The following is a 19,650-nucleotide window of genomic DNA, read 5'->3' as shown; positions in this document are numbered from 1 at the left end:
CCCCCCCACCCCGATTGGCCAGTGGCCCCTCCCCCCAGCCAGCTCCACCCCGATCGCCACGCCCCCACACCAATCGGGGGTGGGGCTGGCCGGCCAACCTTCCATGGCCCCTTCCCTAGATGCTGACCCCTGATTGGCCCACAACCCCATTTGGGGGTGGAGCCAGCTGGCCCACCACCCACAGCCCATCCCCACAGCCGGTCCCTCCCCCAATCGGCCCTCCCACCCCAATTGTGGGCGGGGCCTGCTGGCCAATTGCCTGTGGCCCCTCCCCCAAGCCAGCCTGACCCAATCAGGCCTGATCAGGGCAGGCCACTGGCCAACCTCTCACTGTGTCCTCCTCCCCACAGGCCCACCCCTATCTGCCCCAATTGGGGCTGGGCTAGCCAGACCCCACCCATGCACAAATTCGTGCACTGGGCCTCTAGTTTTATCTATCATAGCATCAAAAATAATACTTAGGAATAAACTTAAGCAAGGAGATGAAAGATTTGTACCCCCAAAACTATAAAATGTTGATGAAAGAAATTAAGAGACATAAATAAATGAAAAGATATCCCATTTACATGGATTGGAAGATTTTTAAAAAATATATATTTTATTGATTTTTTACAGAGAAGAAGGGAGAGGGATAGAGAGCCAGAAACATCAATGAGAGAGAAACATCGATCAGCTGCCTCCTGCACGCCCCCCAGTGGGGATGTGCCCGCAACCAAGGTACATGCCCTTGACCGGAATCGAACCTGGGACCCGAGTCCGCAGGCCGATGCTCTATCCACTGGGCCAAAACGGTCTGGCGGATTGGAAGATTTAATATTGATAAGATGTCAATACTACCTGAAGTGATCTACACATTTAATGCAAACTCTATCAAAAACCCAACAGCATTTTTTGCAGAAATAGAAAAATACATCCTATAAATCATATGGAATCTCAAGGGATCACTGAATAGCCAAAACAATGAAGTAAAAAGAAAAACAAAGTTGGAGGCCACACACTTCCTGATTTCAAACCTTCAAAGTTATTACAATACTATAATAATCAAAACTGTGTAGTCCTGGCATAAAGACACTTAAGACCAATGGAGTGAAATAGCCCAGAAATAAACCCTCAGATATATGATCAAGTGATTTCACCAAGGTGCCAAAACCATTTAATGGAGAAAGGACAGCCTTTTTAACAAATGGTGTTGGGAATACTGGATATACACATGCAAAAGCATGAAGCTGGACCTTATCTTACACCATGTACAAAAAATGAACTCAAAATAATCGAAGACCTAAAATGTAAGAGATAAAACTATAAAACCCTTAGAAGAAAACATATGGGAAAAGTTTTATGACACCAGATTTGGCAATTATTTCTTGAATATGACACTAAAAACACAGGTGATAAATAGATAAATTGGACTACATCAAAATTAAAAACTTTTGTGCATCAAAAGAAACAATCAACAGAGTAAAAAGGCAAGCCACAGAGTGAAAGAAAACATTTGCAAGTCATATACCTGCTTTATATCCAGATATATATCCAAAAGTTAATATGAAGAATATAAGAAACTCCTAAAACTCAACAAAAAACAATCCATTTAAAAATTAACAAAGTGCCCAGCCTGGTGTGGCTCAGTTGGTTGAGCATCCTCCCTTGCACCAGGAGGTTGCTGCTTTGATTCCAGGTCAGCACACATGCCCGGGTTGTAGGCTCAACCCTCCATGGGGGGTGTGTAGCAGGCAGCCATCAAAGTTGCATGTGTTGTGCTCTCACATTGAGGTTTCTCTCTCCCTCTCCCTTACTTTCTCTCTAAAAAACAACAACAACAAACTATTCTTTTTTAAAAGATGGGCAAATTACTTAAATATACATTTCTCCAAAGAAATATACAAATGGCCAGTAAACATATGAAAATATGATCAGCATCACTAAAAAATGCAAAAATGCAAATCAAAATTACAATGACATCCCACCTAACACCCATTAAGATGACTACTTAAAAACAACAACAAAAAACAAACAAACAAACAAACAAAAAAACACACAGCCCTAGCTGGTTTGGCTCAGTGGATAGAGCGTCGGCCTGTGGTTGGAAGGTTAACCAGGTTCGATTCCAGTCAAGGGCACATGCCTGGACTATGAGCTCAATCCCCAGTAGGGGGCGTGCAGAAGGCAGCCAATCAATGATTCTCACTCATCATTGATGTTTCTTTCTCTCTCTCCCTCTCCCTTCCTCTCTGAAATAAAAATATATTTTTACAAAATTTATTTAAAACAACAACACAGAAAACAACTGCTGGTGAGGATGTAGAGAAATTGAAACCCTTGTGCACTTCTGTTGGAATGTAAGATGGTACAGCTACTGTGGAAAACAGTATGGAGATTCCTCAAAAAATTAAAAATAGAATTACCATTTGGCCCAGCAATTCTACTTCTAGATATACACCCAAAAGAGTTGGAAGCAGTGTCTCAAAGAGATTTTTGCACATCTATGTTCATAGCAGCATTATTCACAATAGCCAAAAAGTGAAAGCAACCCAAGTGTCCATCAACAGATGAATGGATAAAGGAAATGTGGCTTATACCTGTAATGGTATGCAACTAATACAGCATCAATATATGTAAAGCAAAACTGATAGAACTGCAAGGAGAAATAGATGAATTCACTATTGTAGTTGGAGACTTCATCACCCTTCTGTCAGTAATGGACAGATATAGCAGGCAGAAAGTCAGTAAGGCTATAGTTGAACTCAATAGCACCATTAGTTAACTGGATATAATTGATATCTATAGAATACTTCATTCAACAATATAATAATACACATTCTTCTCAAGCTCACATGGGACATTCACCAAGATGAATGTTCATCTAAATCAGTGGTTCTCAACCTTCTGGCCCTTTAAATACAGTTCCTCATGTTGTGACCCAACCATAAAATTATTTTTGTTGCTACTTCATAACTGTAATGTTGCTACTGTTATGAATCGTAATGTAAATATCTGATATGCAGGATGGTCTTAGGCGACCCCTGTGAAAGGGTCGTTCGACCGCCAAAGGGGTCGCGACCCACAGGTTGAGAACTGCTGAATCATCTAAGTTTCCATCGTAGGAAACTAAAAATACATGATAAATTAAATCCAAGTAAGCAGGAGAAAAAGAAATAATAAAAATTGGAGCAAAAATCAATAAAATTGAAAACAAATCAATAGAGAAAATCAATGAAATCAAAATCTGGTTCTTAGAAAAGATCAGTAAGCCTCTAACCAGCCTAACAAAGAAAAGATGAGAGAAGACACAAATCACTAATATCAGAAATAAAAAGGAATCAATACAGATCCCAATGACATGAAAAGGATAATAAAAGAATACTATGAACAACTCTATGCCCGCATATAGTCTAGATGAAATGGACCAACTCCTTGAAAGACACAATCTGACAAAACTCATACAATCTGAATAGCCCTATGTATCTAGTAAAGAAGTTGAATCAATAAAAAGTAACCTTTGAAAACAGAAAGCACCAGGCCCAGATAGGTTCACTAGTGAATTCTCCATACCATGCAATATTATTTCAATCTTTTAAAAAAAAGGAAATTCCGACACATACTACAACATAGATGAACTCTGAAGACATTATACTAAGTGAAACAAGCCAGTCGCAAAAGGACAAACATTGATCCCATTTATGTGGGGTATCTAGAATAGTCAAAATCATAGAGACAAAGAAGAATGGTAGTTGCCAGGGGCTGGGGGAGAAGGGGAATGGGGAATTATTGTTTAATGGGTATAGAGTTTCAGTTTTGCAAGATGAAAATGTTCTGGAAATCTGTTGCAAAACAATGTGAATATGCTTAACACTACTGAACTTTACACTTGAAAAAGTTAAAGTGGTAAATTTTGTGTTATCTGTGTGTTGTCACGATTTAAAATAAATAAAACACAGTGATACCAGGGGCAAAGCTGTGCAGTTATAAGATTTCTAAGTCCTGACCAGGTCAGAACAGGCCCTTGAGAACCAACCATAACCATAGCACCCCATACCCATCCACACACTCCATTTCCAGCCCACAATGTATCTGCTGGGACTCACAGCAAATGCAGCAAGCTGGAAAAACAGGCCTTATTCTGTCTACCGAGGGGACAGAAAGGTGAAGGGACATGCCCAGGTCACCCTTGATAAGGAGCAGTACCCCATTCTTTTTTTATATATATTTATTGATTTCAGAGAGAAAGGAAAAGGGATAGAGAGAGATAGAAACATCAATGATGAGAATCATCAATCTGCTGCCTCCTGGACACCCTCTACTGGGGACTGAGCCCACAACCCAGGCATGTGCCCTGACTGGAAACTGAACCGGGACCTCTTGGTTCATGGGTCAATGCTCAACGACTAAGCCACACTGACCTGGCAGTGCCCCATTCTTTAGACTGCAAGGCAAGTGCTCTCCCTGCCGCCATAGGGGCTTGTTAAAAGCCCAGATTCTTGCCCTGGCCCAGAAGCTCAGTTGGTTGGAGCATTGCTCATACACAAAAAGGTTGCAGGTTCAATTCCGGATCAGGGCACATAGCTAGGTTTTGGGTTTGATCCCCAGTTGGGGTGTGTACCAATATTTTAATCTCTCTCTCTCTTCCTCTCTCTCTAAAAATCAATAAAAAGATATCCTCAGGGAGGATTTTTAAAAAACAGCCCAGATTCTCCATCCGAGCCATCTGGCTCTGCCACTTATAGCTGTAAGGACTCAGGCAAATTACCCAGCCTCTATATGCCTCCTGCAAAATGGGATAACAGGCTGTGGGGTCACTGTGTTTTCATTACACATAAAGCACTTAAAACAGCCTTGCATGTGGAACGACTCTGCCAATGTAAGCTATTACAGTGCCTCAGGAGTTAGTTTTTGTTTTTCTCTGAAGATCTTAAGGGACAAAGCTACTCCCAGCAATTCAAAAGGAAATTGCTTTCTTAAAGGCTTTCTAGCTCTGGGGTCCCACACAACCTTCTACCAAAGCTTTGAAAGCCCAGGACAGGCAGGAGAGGCTCTGGTGCTAGATTCTTCCCAGCTCATTCTGTGACTTCTGACTCTTGTCCTTGGTGCCCTGAGGAGCTGAGCTGGGACTACAAGCCCAGGAAGCAGTATGTTGCAGGACAGTGACCTACATTCTTCTTGCCAGTCCTGTGGGTTCTGACTATCACAGCTGAGCTGAAGCAGCCAAGGGCCCAGCTTCCCCAGTGTACTGAGGACCATCCCCAAGACCACACAGACAATGGAAGGCAGGTATGTCCCTGCCAGATCCCAGGCAGCCGCAGAGCTGAACTCGGGTTCACCTGTGTCAGTGATCCAGGGTGCTTGATTGGTAGCAGGAGAAGCTAACAACTACACAGGACTCACCGAGTCTGGAGAGGACATAGCCAGGTCACAGCAGCAGTGCTTCCACCCATAGTTCCAGGAGCTGTGCTTTTTTGGCCAAGAGTTATCTAGATGGCATCTCTGCAGAGTGTCCCATATCAGGACTTCTCTGCAGATGAGATGAAAATTGCTGCTCCCGGAAGGGAGCACCTGAGTGTCTCCTGAGACCAGAATTGTTTAAGTCTCAGGTGCCCAAGTGCCTGTCTACCCACTGACCAGAACACCTGTGCCCAGCTATCCCTTACCTTCATTGCTGGAGCTGTGCATCTCCCTGCAGTAAAGATCAGGTGCAGGCCTGCATGTGCCACATTACTGTGGGGGCCTGGTCCTCGCTGCTGGAGAACTTAGAGGAGCCAAGTGGATGAGGGGACTCCTCTCTTTGCTTTCACCCCACCTGGCTCTGGAACACCTGCTTTTAATGTGGCCAGAGAGAGGCCTGTGATTTGCTTGTCAGGGTTAGGACATATCATTAAATGTCAAAGTTGGAAGGCTCCAAAGACCTTCTGTGCCCAAGCTTCCCTATGAACAATGAAGACACCAGGGACCACAGCAGGGCAGGGCTTGCTGAAATTCACAGACTGGCACCATTCAAACTCCAAGGGAGTTCAAGTCCTAGAACTCCCAAGCCCCCTTCAGGTAGGTGAGCTTGGCCTGCCTTCTGCCAGCTCTTTGTCTCCTCCCCTACCAGCTCAAAAGGGCATTGAAGACGTGGCCCCTCAGAGGAAAGAGCCCATTGCTGGGAAGAGGGCTGGAGAGGCATCTCTACTGGTGCAACCACACAGGCCTCCTTTCCCAGAATTATTAGCAACATCCCCCCGCCCCAGCACACACCAAAGTGATCCGCAAGCAGGCAGTGACCCCAGTGTGAGTGCGCCCGACAATTCACCTTTGATGGGGTGAGAGAGCAGGCATCTTGGCCTCTCACTCCAGGACCTCTGATTTTGCATTCAGACTCTTCTTTTTTTAATTGTGGTAAAATACACATAACATGAAATTTACCATTTTAATAATTTTTAGACATACAATTCAATGGCATTAAGTACAGTCACTATATTGTGCATATATCTCTACTTTTTCATCTTTCCAAACTAAAACTCCATGCCCATTAAACAACATCCACTGTTCTGCTTTCTGGCTCTATGAACCTGACTTCTCTATTTCATATAAGTGGAATCATACAGTATTTGGTCTTCTATGACTGGCTTATTTCACTTAGGATAATGTCCTCAATGTTGCAGCATGTCAGAGTTTTCTGCCCTTTTAAGGCTGAATAATATTCCATTATATAAATAGGCCACATTTTATTTATCCATTCATCTGTCAATAAACTCTTGGTTTGCTTCCACCTTTTGTCTATTGTGAATAATGCTGCTATGAATATGGGTGTACAAACATCTCTTTGAGTCCCTGCTTTCACTTCTTTTGGGTGTATATCTAGAAGTGGGATTGCTGGCTATCCAAGACTCTTTCTGCCTGTAATTGCACCTGCAAAGAGCACACTGGGTCAATAGCCAGAACCACTGGCAATGGGCTCTGACCACGATCATTCTTTGTCCCTCCAAGCACATTCCTGGACAAATGTGGGAGCTTGTCAGGTCCTATCCATGCCCTCTGAAATCAAGTACAAGCTGTGCCAAACGAGGCTCGCCCTCCCCTCGGGATAGGCCTGCGATCTCCTAGGGCAGTGGGCAGTGGGAAAGTAATGCCCTGGGAGTCGGGAGCCCTGAGTTCCCACGGGGTTTGTTGTGATGGGTCCCTACTTCCTTCCCCTCTCTGGACTCTGCTCCCCTCAAGGATAAAATAATTGTTGGAGTGGATGCCTGCTGAAGCCCTGCCAGCACTGCAATTCTATGACTCCAAGCAGCAACAACAATGCACCTCTCTTGAAGTACCATGAACAAACCCTAATAGACAGACTAATGGCAGTAGGGGACATGTAGAAGGTACTGCCAGCTGCAGCCTTGCAGTCTGAGTCCCTGGGCCTGCTCCATGTGCCCAACCTCAGACCTCCAGCACAGATAGTCGGTCCTTGCCTTTGAGTGTGGTGTGCTAGGTAAAGCCCTGGACTTGGAGCGCCCCTCCCTGACCCTTCTCCTTCTCATCCCCCAATTAGAGTCCTGAGGCAGTGCCAGGGACCATTTCTCCCAGGTGCAGCTCAGACCCCACCTCATGGAGGCTATGGTTAGAACCTAGACCAGGGAATGCATACCTTCAAGGTCTGCTCGTTCCGGTGCATGAGGTAGGCCAAGATGGCCCCGCAGCTGCGACTGATGCCCAGGGTGGAAAATACCAGGATGACATTGCCAAGTTCAAGGTGGACATCTGCAAGAGGAAGGAAGGTTTGGGGGGGGGGGCGGGAAAGGCCCCTTCCCTGTAGACCTGAGTTGATGTAAGATGACTAGCCTTAGTGGGTCCAAGAGTGGATTCAGAGCCAGTACACCATGTCCTAGGTAAGTCACATGACATCACTAGGCCACTGTTTTGTCACCTGGTAAATGGGGATTCTCAGATCTAGCTGGCAATTCAAGAGAATCACACCTGGGCATTCAGCATTATCATGCAAAGGCCTTTTCTTGGCTCTCCAGGCTTTCAGACCAGGAAGGTCTGCTACCAGTTGGCCTCCTTAGGTAGGAATGAGAGGATCGTCCCCCCAAGGGCACATGGTACTGACGGAGACAGTGTTGCTGGTGTGAAGCCTGGCTCTGCCACTCACTATTGTGGGGCTTGGGCATGTTACTCTTAGCTACAGTTTCCTCATCTGGAAAATGGGATAATAGTATTCTGCCTACCTCATAAAGTTTTGTGCTGTGCTTAGCCCAGTGCCTGGCACAGAAATGTCAGCTGTAAGCATACCTAAAATGACACTGAGTCTGTGTGTGAGTCTTGCCCAGTGAGGGATGGTGAGGAAATCTAAGCTGTCATCCTAGGCTGGTTTGGTAACCCCCAAGAACTGAAGATAACCATTCCTGTGCTGGAGCAGGACTCAGAGATGATTAAGGCCAACTGACTCATCATACAAATAAGGAAACTGAGGCACCAAGCAGTTAAGGACTGGCCCACGGCCACCCAGTAAGTCAGGGCTGGAGAGGGGGCCTCTTTGTGCCATAGAGCTCCACCATCCCATGGGACATGTGGCAAGTCTGTCTCAGCTACTACTTAAGTGATAGTTGCAACATCCTGTGAAAATAAGAGATGTTTGAGCCAAAATACCATCCTCTGCCCCCCTGTGCAGCGACTCAGGCTGGGGGCTGAGTTGGTGCCACGTAGGTAGTCCCGGCGAGGGGCCTCTGACCTGACTCAACCTCACTCACTCCAAGTATCTTACTCAACTAGGGCAATCCTGAGCCTGGGGAATGACTGAAAAATCTGCCTTCAATGAGGTAAGCCACTGTTGGGCACTGCTGTGTGTGGTGAGAGGACAGAGGGGCACTGGGCATACACAATGAAAATCAGGGAAGTCAGAAGCTCTGGAGCCTTCCTTCCACCTCATCTCGCTAACCAGACAAAAGGGCAGGAACAAGTCACCTCTGAGTCACCAGAGCACAGCCCAGAGCAGGTCTCCATGAACATATGCACTCATGGTGGGGCCACACCCTCATTTCAGTGAAGCCAGGCCCAAAAGGGCCTACCAGTCCAGCCAAGGCCACAACATAGGGTATTCGATCCAGTCTGGAGCTCTTATTTGGCCCTACTGCCCCGGAGGTAAACGCGGGCCTGTGCGTATTGCTGATGGCCCTGGAGAAGCACGCTTGTCTTGGGGTTGTCCACACCTAGTTGGGCATGTGCTGCCCTTTCTCTCCTGAGCACTGAGAGTCCCAATCAGGAATAGGCATGTGGACGAGGTGCCACAGTCCCTGTGTCCCCTGGACATAGGCCAGTTGCTGCCTTGTTAGAGAATGCTCCCTACCAATGAAGTGACAGAGGTGGCGCAGAAAGGGGAAAATGAAGGCTTCCGGGGAGTCTTCTATCTGGATGTGCAGAAGCTTGTCAGCGTCACCTACAAAACTAAACAGAAGAAAAGCACAAGTAATTGGGCAGACTCACACACAGTCCCACTGTGGTGTCCCTTGTTCATAGCAGCAGGACCATAGGGTAGGGATGCTAAGCTAGATCAGGGAAATGTGGGCAAGGACCTGAACCCCTGTCAGAAAAATAGCACCTACCTCATAGGAGTGGAGTATGGATTAAGTTAATTAATCTATATAAAGCAGTGATGGCGAACCTTTTGAGCTCGGCATGTCAGCATTTTGAAAAACCCTAACTTAACTCTGGTGCCCTGTCACATATAGAAATTTTTTAATATTTACAACCATAGCAAAACAAAGACTTATATTTTTGATATTTATTTTATATATTTAAATGCCATTTAACAAAGAAAAATCAACCAAAACAATGAGTTCGCGTGTCACCTCTCACACGCCATCATAGGTTCGCCATCACTGATATAAAGCATTTAGCAATCTGCTTGGCAATAGTAAGTGCTCAGTAAATATGGCATTATTATTATTAACCAAACATGGTACTTTCCTAGAATATGCTACAAATAATAAAATGAGGATGGGAGGAAATATGTCATGATTTTGGAGAATGAGCCTGCTATGTTAAATGGAGAAAATAAGGTAAGAGGGATAGAGAATAGCGGGGTTGCTGTTTGAGATAGGGTGGTCAGGGAAGGCTTTACTGAGGAGGTGACACTTGAGCAGAGGCTTAAAGGAGGTGAGAGAACAAGCCAGGCAGTTATCTGAGGAAAGTGTGTTCCAGGTATAGGAGAATGGAAGTTCAAAACCACTGATAGACAGTATGTTTAGTGTATTTGAGAAACAACAGGGAGGTCAGAGTGGCTAGAGTTTTATGAACATGGTGGAGGAGAGATGAGGTGTGTGACATGCTTAATGAGAGTGTGCCTGCAAGGAGCCTGGCCCTATGCCCTAAATGCTGTAAGCACTTTATAACGTTGTTTATGAAGACTATGGCCTACTGGTGACATTCAGTATGCAGACCACTGTGGCATGCAGAAAGTTCAGTAGATTCAGAAACAAAAATAGGCTGGTTTAATTTCTGTATGAGCACTTGCTGTGACAAATACAAGCACAACGAACCATCCATCCATCCATCCATCCATCCATCCATCCATCCATCCATCCATCCATCTTTCCCTCTCCATCCATCCCTCTCTCCCTCCCTCCCTCTCCACCCACCAACCCATGCCCACCCAACCATTCTTCCCTCACAGACACTCACTCAATGCCTATTGTGTGCCAGACCTTAGGCTGGACCCTAGTGGACACAAATATCAAATAGGGCCCCTCCCAGCTTCAAGGAGCTTCCAGTCTGATGGGGGAGGCAGACACATAAACAAATGGCACCACTCCAATTAGTTAGATGCTAGGATAAAGACCTGCACATGAAATGGGGGCTATTTGCAATAGTGTCAACAATAAAGTATTTTTAAAAGACCTACACATGATATGTGAGAGGAGGAATAGGGAGGAGTCAAGGGAGTTGGGGAGAGTTTACAGTGGAGATGGCATCTGGGTGGAGAAGGTTGAAGAATACATGGCTAATATATAAAAATCAATTGGAGCACTAGCCGGCGTGGCTCAGTGGATAGAGTGTCGGCCTGCGGACTGAAGGATCACAGGTTTGATTCAGGTCAAGGGCATATGCCTTGGTTGTGGGTTCAATCCCCAGTGGGGCATGCAGGAGGCAGCCGATCAATGATTCTCTCTCATCATTGATGTTTCTATCTCTCTCCCTCTCCCTTCCTCTCTGAAATCAATAAAAATATATTTTTTAAAAATCAATTGGATTTCTATGTACTAGCAAGAAATAATCAGATACTGAAAATCTTAAAATATCACTTATAATCACATAAAAAACTTCAAATGCTTAGGATGAAATCTTGACACAAAATGTGCAAGAACTATACACTGAAAACGATAAAATATTTCTGAGAGAAGTTAAAGCACAAAGTAAATGGAGAAATAGACCATGCTCATGGATCAAGAGATTCAACACTGTTAAGATGTCAGTTCAATCCCAATCAAAATTCTAGCAAGCTTCTTTGTAGAAACTGACAAGCTGATTATGAAATTTATAGGGAAATGCAAAGAAAACAACTTTGAAAAGGAACAAGATTAGAGGACCTACACTACTTGATTTCAAGATTTATTATAAAACTACAGTAATCAGCAGTGCAGAACTGTTGTAAAGAAAAACATATACCACCCGGCTCAGTGGTTGAGCATCTACTTATGAACCAGGAGGTCATGGTTCAATTCCCAGTCAGGGCACATGGTTTGGTTGCATGTATGTAATCAATCCCCAGTGTGGGGCGTACAGGAGGCAGTCAATCAATGATTCTCTCTCATCATTGATGTTTCTATCTCTCTATCCCTCTCCCTTTCTCTCTGAAAAAAAAAAAAGAAAGAAACATATACCAATGAAAAATAATCCAGAATTTTTAATCTTGACAAGGATTTTCAATAAAGGTATCAAAGCAATTCAACAGGAAAAGGATCATATTTTCAACAAATGATTATATTATCTCCACATGCAAAACAACAAATGTTCCATTTCTGGCACCATACACAAAAATTATTTCAAAATAAAAACATGTGAAGGTTAAATCCATGAACTTTTAGAAAAAAATATAGAAGAAAATCCTTGTCAAAATTCAAGTGCCCAGTCTCAGCCTGTTTGTTCAGTGGTTAGAGCGTCGTCCACGGACTAAACAGTCACCAGTTCAATTCCGGCCCTGGACAGGGTGCATGCAGGAAGCAACTGGTCGATGTGTCTCTCTCACATCAATGTTTCTCTCTCTCTCTCTCTCTCTCTCTCTCACTCTCTCTCTTTAAAATACATTTTTATTGATTTCAGAGAGGAAGGGAGAAGAGAGAGAGAGACAAACATCAATGATGAGAGAGAATCACTGAACGGCTGCCTCCTGCATGCCCCACACTGGGGATCTAGCCCACAAACTGGGCATGTGCTCTTGACCAGAATCGAACCCGGGACCCTTCAGTCCGCAGTACAATGCTCTATTCACTGAGCCAAACCAGCTAGGACCTCCCTCCCACTCTCTCTAAAAATCAATAGAAAAAATATCCTTGGGTGAGGATTAACAAAAATAAATTTTTAAAAATATCAACTGTTCATATATGCATGGGTCTGTTTGAACTCTATTCTGCTCCACTAGTTTATTTTTCTATCCTGCACCAATATCTCCATCCTTACTTGCTGTGGTTTTTAAGTCTTAATATTTAGTCAAGTAAATTTTCTCATTTGTTGTTCTTCAAATATTCAGCTATTTTTGCCCTTTGCATTTCCATAAAATTTATAAATTTTAGGATTACTGTATCAATTTCCACAAACATGTTGGATTCTACTGGCATTACCCTGAACTGACAGATCATTTGGGCAAGAATCAATTATCTTTACAAATTAATTCTTCTAATCCATAACAACAGTACATCCTCTGTTTATTCAGATAATCCTATATAATAGAGAATAAAGAGCTAATATACAATGGTCACCGCGCCCTCGCTCCCTTGCGCCAGGGCCAGGGGACCTGAGGCTGTGCCCCCTGCCCCTGCACTGGGCGGGGGGACCTGAGGCCAGGCCAGGGGACCTGAGGCCATGCCCCCCACCCAGCGGGGCTTGATTGATCTGCAGGTTGTTTTGGATTTTTTCTGTGTATACAATTATATTGTCTGTGAATAATGAAAGTTTTTTCCCTTTTGATTCATATTTTATTTTTCTTGCCATATTTCACCAACTAGGACCTCCAGTACAATGTTAAATAGGAGTGGTGATAGTGGCATTTTTGTCTTGTTCCCAGACTCAGAAGGAAAACTTTCAACATTTCACCATTAAGTGTGATGTTTGTTGCAGAGATTTTTGTAGTTATTTTATTAGAGCAAAGAAGTTTGCCTTCTATTCCCAGTTTGCTAAGAGTTTTTTTTAAGTCATGAATGTATAGTGAATATTATCAAATGCTTTCACTGAAGCTGTTGAGATAATCCTGATTTTTGCTCTATTTATTGATATGGTAAATTAACATCTTTGGAATAAACTCAATTTAGTCATTATGTATTATCCTTTTTATAAGGATATTAATGTATGTAATGTGCTAAGATTTTGTTTAGGATTTTTACATCTATGTTCATGAAGAAAATTAGTCTATAATTTTTCTGTATTATAATGTCTGTCAAGTTATAAAATCAGAGCTATGTTGGTCTCATGAAACAAATTGAAAATTATTCCTCATCTTTATTATATAAAATAATTTAATATTGGCTTTATTTCCTCCTTAACTATTAGGTAAAATTTATCACTAAAGTTTTCTCTATGAGAAAATTTTTATTAGTTATTAATACTAATCAAATTTTCTATTTTGTCTGCTGTCAGTTTTGATACTGTATTTTTTAATGTTCATTTCATCTAAGTTTTCTTGTTTATCACAGTAAAGTTTTCCTAATATCCTCCTAAGACCTGTTAAATATCTGTAGGATATGTAGAGTCCCCTTTTACAAATGGTTATTTGTGCCTTTTCTCTTTTTTGCCAAGAGTTTATCAAATTTATTAGTTTTTTTTAAAAAAACTATTTTGACTTTCTTGATCATCTCTATTTTATTGTTTCTAGTTCAATTATCTTCTTTTATTATTCCTTCCTTCTTCTTTATTTGGGATTAGTTTACTATTCCTTGGGGAATTTCTTGAGACGAATACTTAATTAGTTGATTCTTTATATTTACAATAGATTTTTTTGTTGTTGTTGTTAATCCTCACCTGAGGATATTTTTCTATTGACTTTTTAAAGAGAGAATGGAAGGGAGGGGGAGAGACTGAGAGAAACATCGATGTGAGAGACACACATTGATTGGTTGTCTCCTGCATGCGCCCCAACCAGGCCCAGGGATCATGCCTGCAACTTAGGTATGTGCCCTTGATCAGAATCGAACCCAGAACCCTTTAGTCCACAGGCCAATGCTCTATCCACTGAGCTAAATCAACCAGGGCTAAAGTATATTGTAGACAGCCTACAACCTCTGCCTTTTAATTAAAATATTTAGACCATTTGCACTTAGTATGATTACTGAATTTTTATATGACTCCATTTATCTTTTGTTATCTTACTAATCATATCTCTTTTATTTTTGTTTTGTTCTATTTTTTGGTGGTTGCTTTAGAGTGTATAGAATGCATCTTTAACTTACTGTAGTCTACCTTCAGTTAACATACCACTTCATGTAAACAGAGTAAGAACCTTACAAGTATATAGTTCTATTTTCCCTCTTCCTGCCTTAGTAAATTGTGGGCATACATATTACTTCTACCTATGCTATAAACACAAAATGTATTGTTGTTATTTTGTCTTTAAATAATATGCTTTGAAAAGATTTACAAACAAGGGGAAAGTATTTTATATAATTACTAGAGGGCTGGTGCATGAAATTCGTGTACAGGTAGAGTCCCTAGGCCTGGCCAATAATCAGGGCCAATCTGTGGGACAATGGCGGGGTGGGCACTAGCATCCACCTTGGCTGGCCTGGGGCCTGCAGGCTGGGGGCAGCTCCTGCATTGAGTGTCTTCCCCCTGGTGGTCAGTGCGTGTCATAGTGAGGGGTTGTTCCACCAGTTGTTCCACCATTTGGTTGATTTGCATATTAGGCTTTTATTATATAGGATCATTTCTGGTGATCTTGATTCTTTTTGTATATATTCAGATTGCCATCTGGTATTGTTTTTCTTTTACCTAAAAGACTCCCTGTAATATTTTTTGTAGTGTACATCTATTTGTTGATTAATTTTTTCAACTTTTGCATGCCTGGAAAAAGTATTTTCTCTTCATATTTGAGAGATATTTTTTACTGATTATATTTCTAGGTTCACATTTTCCATTTAATACTTTAGTTTTCTCAATTTCTTTGTTTCTAATATGAAGTCTGCTACCATCTTTATCTTTATTTCTTGGTATGTAATACATCTTTTTTATCTAGCTACTTTTAAGGTTTTATCTTTTTCATTGATATTAACCAATTTGAGAGGATGTGCCTACTGTGGTTTTCTTTCTGTTGAAATGCTTGGGTCTGTGAATTTATAGGTGTTTTGTTTTTTTAAATCAAACTTGGAAAAAATTTTGGCCATTATTTCTTCAAATATCTCCCCACTTTCCTCTCCTTTGGAAATTCCAATCACACATATGGTAGTAGGCCACTTGAAACTATGTTAATCTCACTGAAGTTCTGTTCTTTTTTTTAATTATTTTATTTATTTCAGAGAGAAAGGGAGAAGAGCGAGAGAAACATCAATGATGAGAGAGAATCATTGATTGGCTGCCTTCTGAATGCCCTCCACTGGGGATTGGGCCAGCAACCCAGGCATATGACCTTGGCCGGAATCGAACCTGGGACCCTTCAGTCCACAGGTCGACGGCTCTATCCATTGAGCCAAACCAGCTAGGGCAGTTCTGTTCTTTTTTATTTGTCTTTTTCTTCTCTATGTTTTATTTTGGATACTTTCTATTGCTATATCTTCAAATTCACCAATCTTTTTTTCTGTAGTGTCTAATTTGCTATTAATTTCATCTAGAGCAGCAGTTCTCAACCTGTGGGTCGCGACCCCTTTGGCGGTCGAACGACTCTTTCACAGGGGTCGCCTAAGACCCATCCTGCATATCAGATATTTACATTACGATTCATAAAAGTAGCAACATTACAGTTATGAAGTAGCAACGAAAATAGTTTTATGGTTGGGTCACAACATGAGGAACTGTATTTAAAGGGCCAGAAGGTTGAGAACCACTGATCTAGAGTATTTTTCATTTCTGGCACTGGATTTTTCATCCCTAATTTGGGGCTAGGTTTTCCTCATTACTGAGATAATACTCTTCTCAGTACTCTATTTGATGCCCTGTATATTATGAGTTTTGTCTACTCTGACTTGAAATACAAATGACTCCTGGCCCCACATCATCTCTGAGGATTGTGCTGTCCATTAATTTCCACTGTTTTTTCTCCCAGCCTTGAGTCATTTCCTCACATGCATGTGCTTATATGTACTCAGCTGAAGACACAGGGGGGCTCTCTGCAGATGTCCAGAGCCCTTTCTTTGTATTCAGCCTTCTATTTATCATGCAGGTCTCTCTTGAGAATTCTAGCCAACTTGACCTCTCTGGATTCTTGACTCTATACCCTCAATTCAAAAAGAATGACAGGCCCTGACCAGTGTTTCTCAGTGGTTAGAGTGAGGGCCCGGACCCTGATCAGAGGCAACCAACTGATGTGTTTCTTTCACATCAATGTTTCTCTCTCTGTCTTAACCTCTCTCTTCCACTCTCTCTAAAAATCAATGGAAAAATATCCTCGGGTGAAGAATAACAATAAAAAACAAAGAAAGAAAAAGAATGAGAAGATCTGTTTTGGTCCCCTTCAAACAATCTCCAAGAAGTAAGCTAAATTAATTGTAGGGCTCTAGCAATCTCCAAGAAATAAGCTAAACTGATTGTGGGGCTCACTTTGTTTTTTTCCATTCATTCTGGAATCATTGTCCTGTGCAATTAACCACTGTCTGAAAAACATTGTTTTAGATGTTTTGTCCGTTTATTTGTTGTTGTAAATCTGACCCTGAGCTTGGAGCCTCATGAATGGGAGGCCCCAGAGAGTTCTCTTGCCCCTTCTACCATGTGAGGACACAGTGGAAATATGGCTGTCTATGAACCAGAAGGCAGGCTCTCACTAGACAGCAAATCCCTGCTGCACTGATCTTCGATATCCCAGTCTCCACACCATGATAATAAATTTCTGTGTTTTATAAGCCACCAGTCAATGGTATTCCGTTATAGCAGCCTGAATGAACTAAGATAGGAATTATTTCTCAGAGGGCCTGAGATGGCATAGCAGGGTAGAATAGGATATTTTGACCACAATGTTAAAAACCAGGAAAGTTTTACTTTTGGTGAGATTTGAAGGAAGTATGGGGTCTTGGTTAGGGGCAAAGGATGCCACAGCGAAGCTAGGAAACAGACTATACGCCAGGAACAGGTGAAGTTAAAAGTGAAGACCCTACTCCAGTATATGCTGTCTTCTAAGAGACCTTTCAACTTTCTAAATGCATGTCACCAGGAATCTTATATAAACAAATGATACTTAATATTTAAAAAATCAATAGTATTGCTACTTACAATGGTCCTATCTCCATGGAGACATTGACATGTGCTTTGATTTTCAAATCCTTCTGAATTTTAGGATCGCAGGCTTGCCTGAAATCTCCCAGGTAGATGCTTCCTGGCACTATTTCAACAGGGTATGCCTGAAATTCATCCAATTCCTGGGGTGGGGAAGGAGAGAGGTTGCTATAAATATTCCCCAGGGAAGTTGTTTTCATTTGGGGTTGGGGGGATTGGTCTCTTAAAATGTGGCTCAGCAAACACGCTTAGAAAGATCATCCAGGACAGTGAATGAAATTGAGATCTGGGCATTCAAAGAGATTGGCAAGTAACAACTTGCATGAGGAGGTACAGGGCTGGTAGTAACATAGGACTGAGCTATAGCATAGCATCATGCTAAAGCATGCTGAATCTGAACATCAGCATCCTTCTTCCTTCCTTGGCACATGTTTGCATTTGGCCGTGGAGTCTAATACCCTGCGGCCAACAACTGCATAAAAAAATCAGCCCTTTTTAAAAAATGCGTTTTTATTTATTTCAAGAGAAGAGAGAGAGTGATAGAAACATCAATGATGAAATCATCGATTGGCTACCTCCTGCACACCCCCTACTGGGATCAAGCATGCAACCCAGGCATGTGCCCTGACCAGGAATCCAACTGTGACTTCCTAGTTCATGGGTAGATGCTCAACCACTGAACCACACCGGCTTGGAAAGAACAGCCCTTTTATTATACTCAGAGTCCACCAGAACTTAAATACTTAAAAAAACACGCAACACCTCACAAGAGCCTATTTGTCATTAGGAAATGAATTCTGATGAAGTTCTGATGAGTTTTGACAGAGAGGTAGGAAGAATAGACTACCACTTAAATGGAAGCTTACTGAATTCCAGGTCCAAAGTTATAATAAGAAAAATTTTGGTTTCTTTGAAAAACAAAGAAACAAAGAGAAGGATTATTTCTACATTCCCCAAAGTGTAAGAAGCACTGGTCCCTCACAATGCACTGTGAAAAAAAGGGTTCAGAGAACCAAGTACATATGGGAAGCATATTCCACTCTCAGAAACTCACCATACACATTAGCAATAAAGGTTCAAAGAAGTCTGGCAGTAAAGAAATCCACTAACTCCAGCCACTAATGGAAATAGTATGGAGGTTCCTAAAAAATTATAATGGAACTACCCTATGATCCACTAATCCCACTTCTGAGTATATATTCAAAAGAAACAAAATCACTACCTCAAAGAGATATCTGCACCCAGATGCTCATTGGAGCATCCTATCTAATAAAAGAGTAATATGCAAATTGACCATCACTCCAACACACAAGATGGCTGCCCCCATGTCATCAAAGATGGCCACCACAAGATGGCCAGTAGGGAGGGCAGTTGTGGGCGATCAGGCCAGCAGGGGAGGGCAGTTGGGGGCGACCAGGCCATCAGGGAAGGGCAGTTGGGGGCAACCAGGCCTGCAGGGGAGGGCAGTTGGGGGCTATCGGGCCATCAGGGGAGCAGTTAGGCATCGATCAGGCTGGCAGGGGAGTGGTTAGGGGTGATCAGGCTGGCAGGCAGAAGCGGTTAGGGGCAATCAAGCAGGCAGGCAGGCAAGCAGATGGGAGCCAGCAGTCCCGGATTGTGAGAGGGATGTCCGACTGCTGGTATAGGCCCGATCCCATAGGCAGTCAAACATCTCTCAAGGGGGTCCCAGATTGGAGAGGGTGCAGGCTGGGCTGAGGGACACCCCTCTAGTCCTATCTAATAATAGACAAACATGGTAATTAACCGTAACTTCGCTACCCTTCCCATTGGCTAATCAGGGCGATATGCCAACCAAGATGGCGGCCGGCAGCCAGGCAGCTGAAACGAACATGAGGCTTGCTTGCTCCAGTGATGGAGGAAGCCAAGGTTCCCCGCCTGCCGCTACGGGCCTCTGAGCTGCACTTGAAGCAATTATGTTGCAATTATAGAAGCTAAACAAACCCCAGAAACCTGCTTTCAGCCAGCCGGGCCTCAGAGCTGGAGCTGCAACAGTGTTTCAATTATAGAAGCTAAACAAAGCCCAGATACCTGCTTTCAGCAGCGGAA

General features: G+C 42.7%; 1 protein-coding gene across 2 annotated transcripts in view; it reads right to left on the bottom strand.

The window, feature by feature from the left end:
* Positions 1–19,650, bottom strand: part of STYXL1 (serine/threonine/tyrosine interacting-like 1) — a 61,755-nt gene that overhangs the window by 1,678 nt on the left and 40,427 nt on the right. For both annotated transcript variants that reach the window (XM_005879152.2, XM_005879153.2), the window contains exons 6-8: positions 17,581–17,726; positions 9,305–9,402; positions 7,607–7,719 (exon numbers count right to left, since the gene is read on the bottom strand). In XM_005879152.2, the coding sequence (XP_005879214.1) occupies positions 7,607–7,719; positions 9,305–9,402; positions 17,581–17,726 (357 nt within the window). The remainder of the gene's footprint in view (positions 1–7,606; positions 7,720–9,304; positions 9,403–17,580; positions 17,727–19,650) is intronic.

Source organism: Myotis brandtii, unplaced genomic scaffold, assembly GCF_000412655.1.
Source record: "Myotis brandtii unplaced genomic scaffold, ASM41265v1 scaffold583, whole genome shotgun sequence".
Lineage (NCBI taxonomy): Eukaryota > Metazoa > Chordata > Mammalia > Chiroptera > Vespertilionidae > Myotis > Myotis brandtii.
The sequence above is the reverse complement of the archived record's forward strand: the minus strand, read 5'-3'. Positions and strand labels throughout refer to the sequence as shown.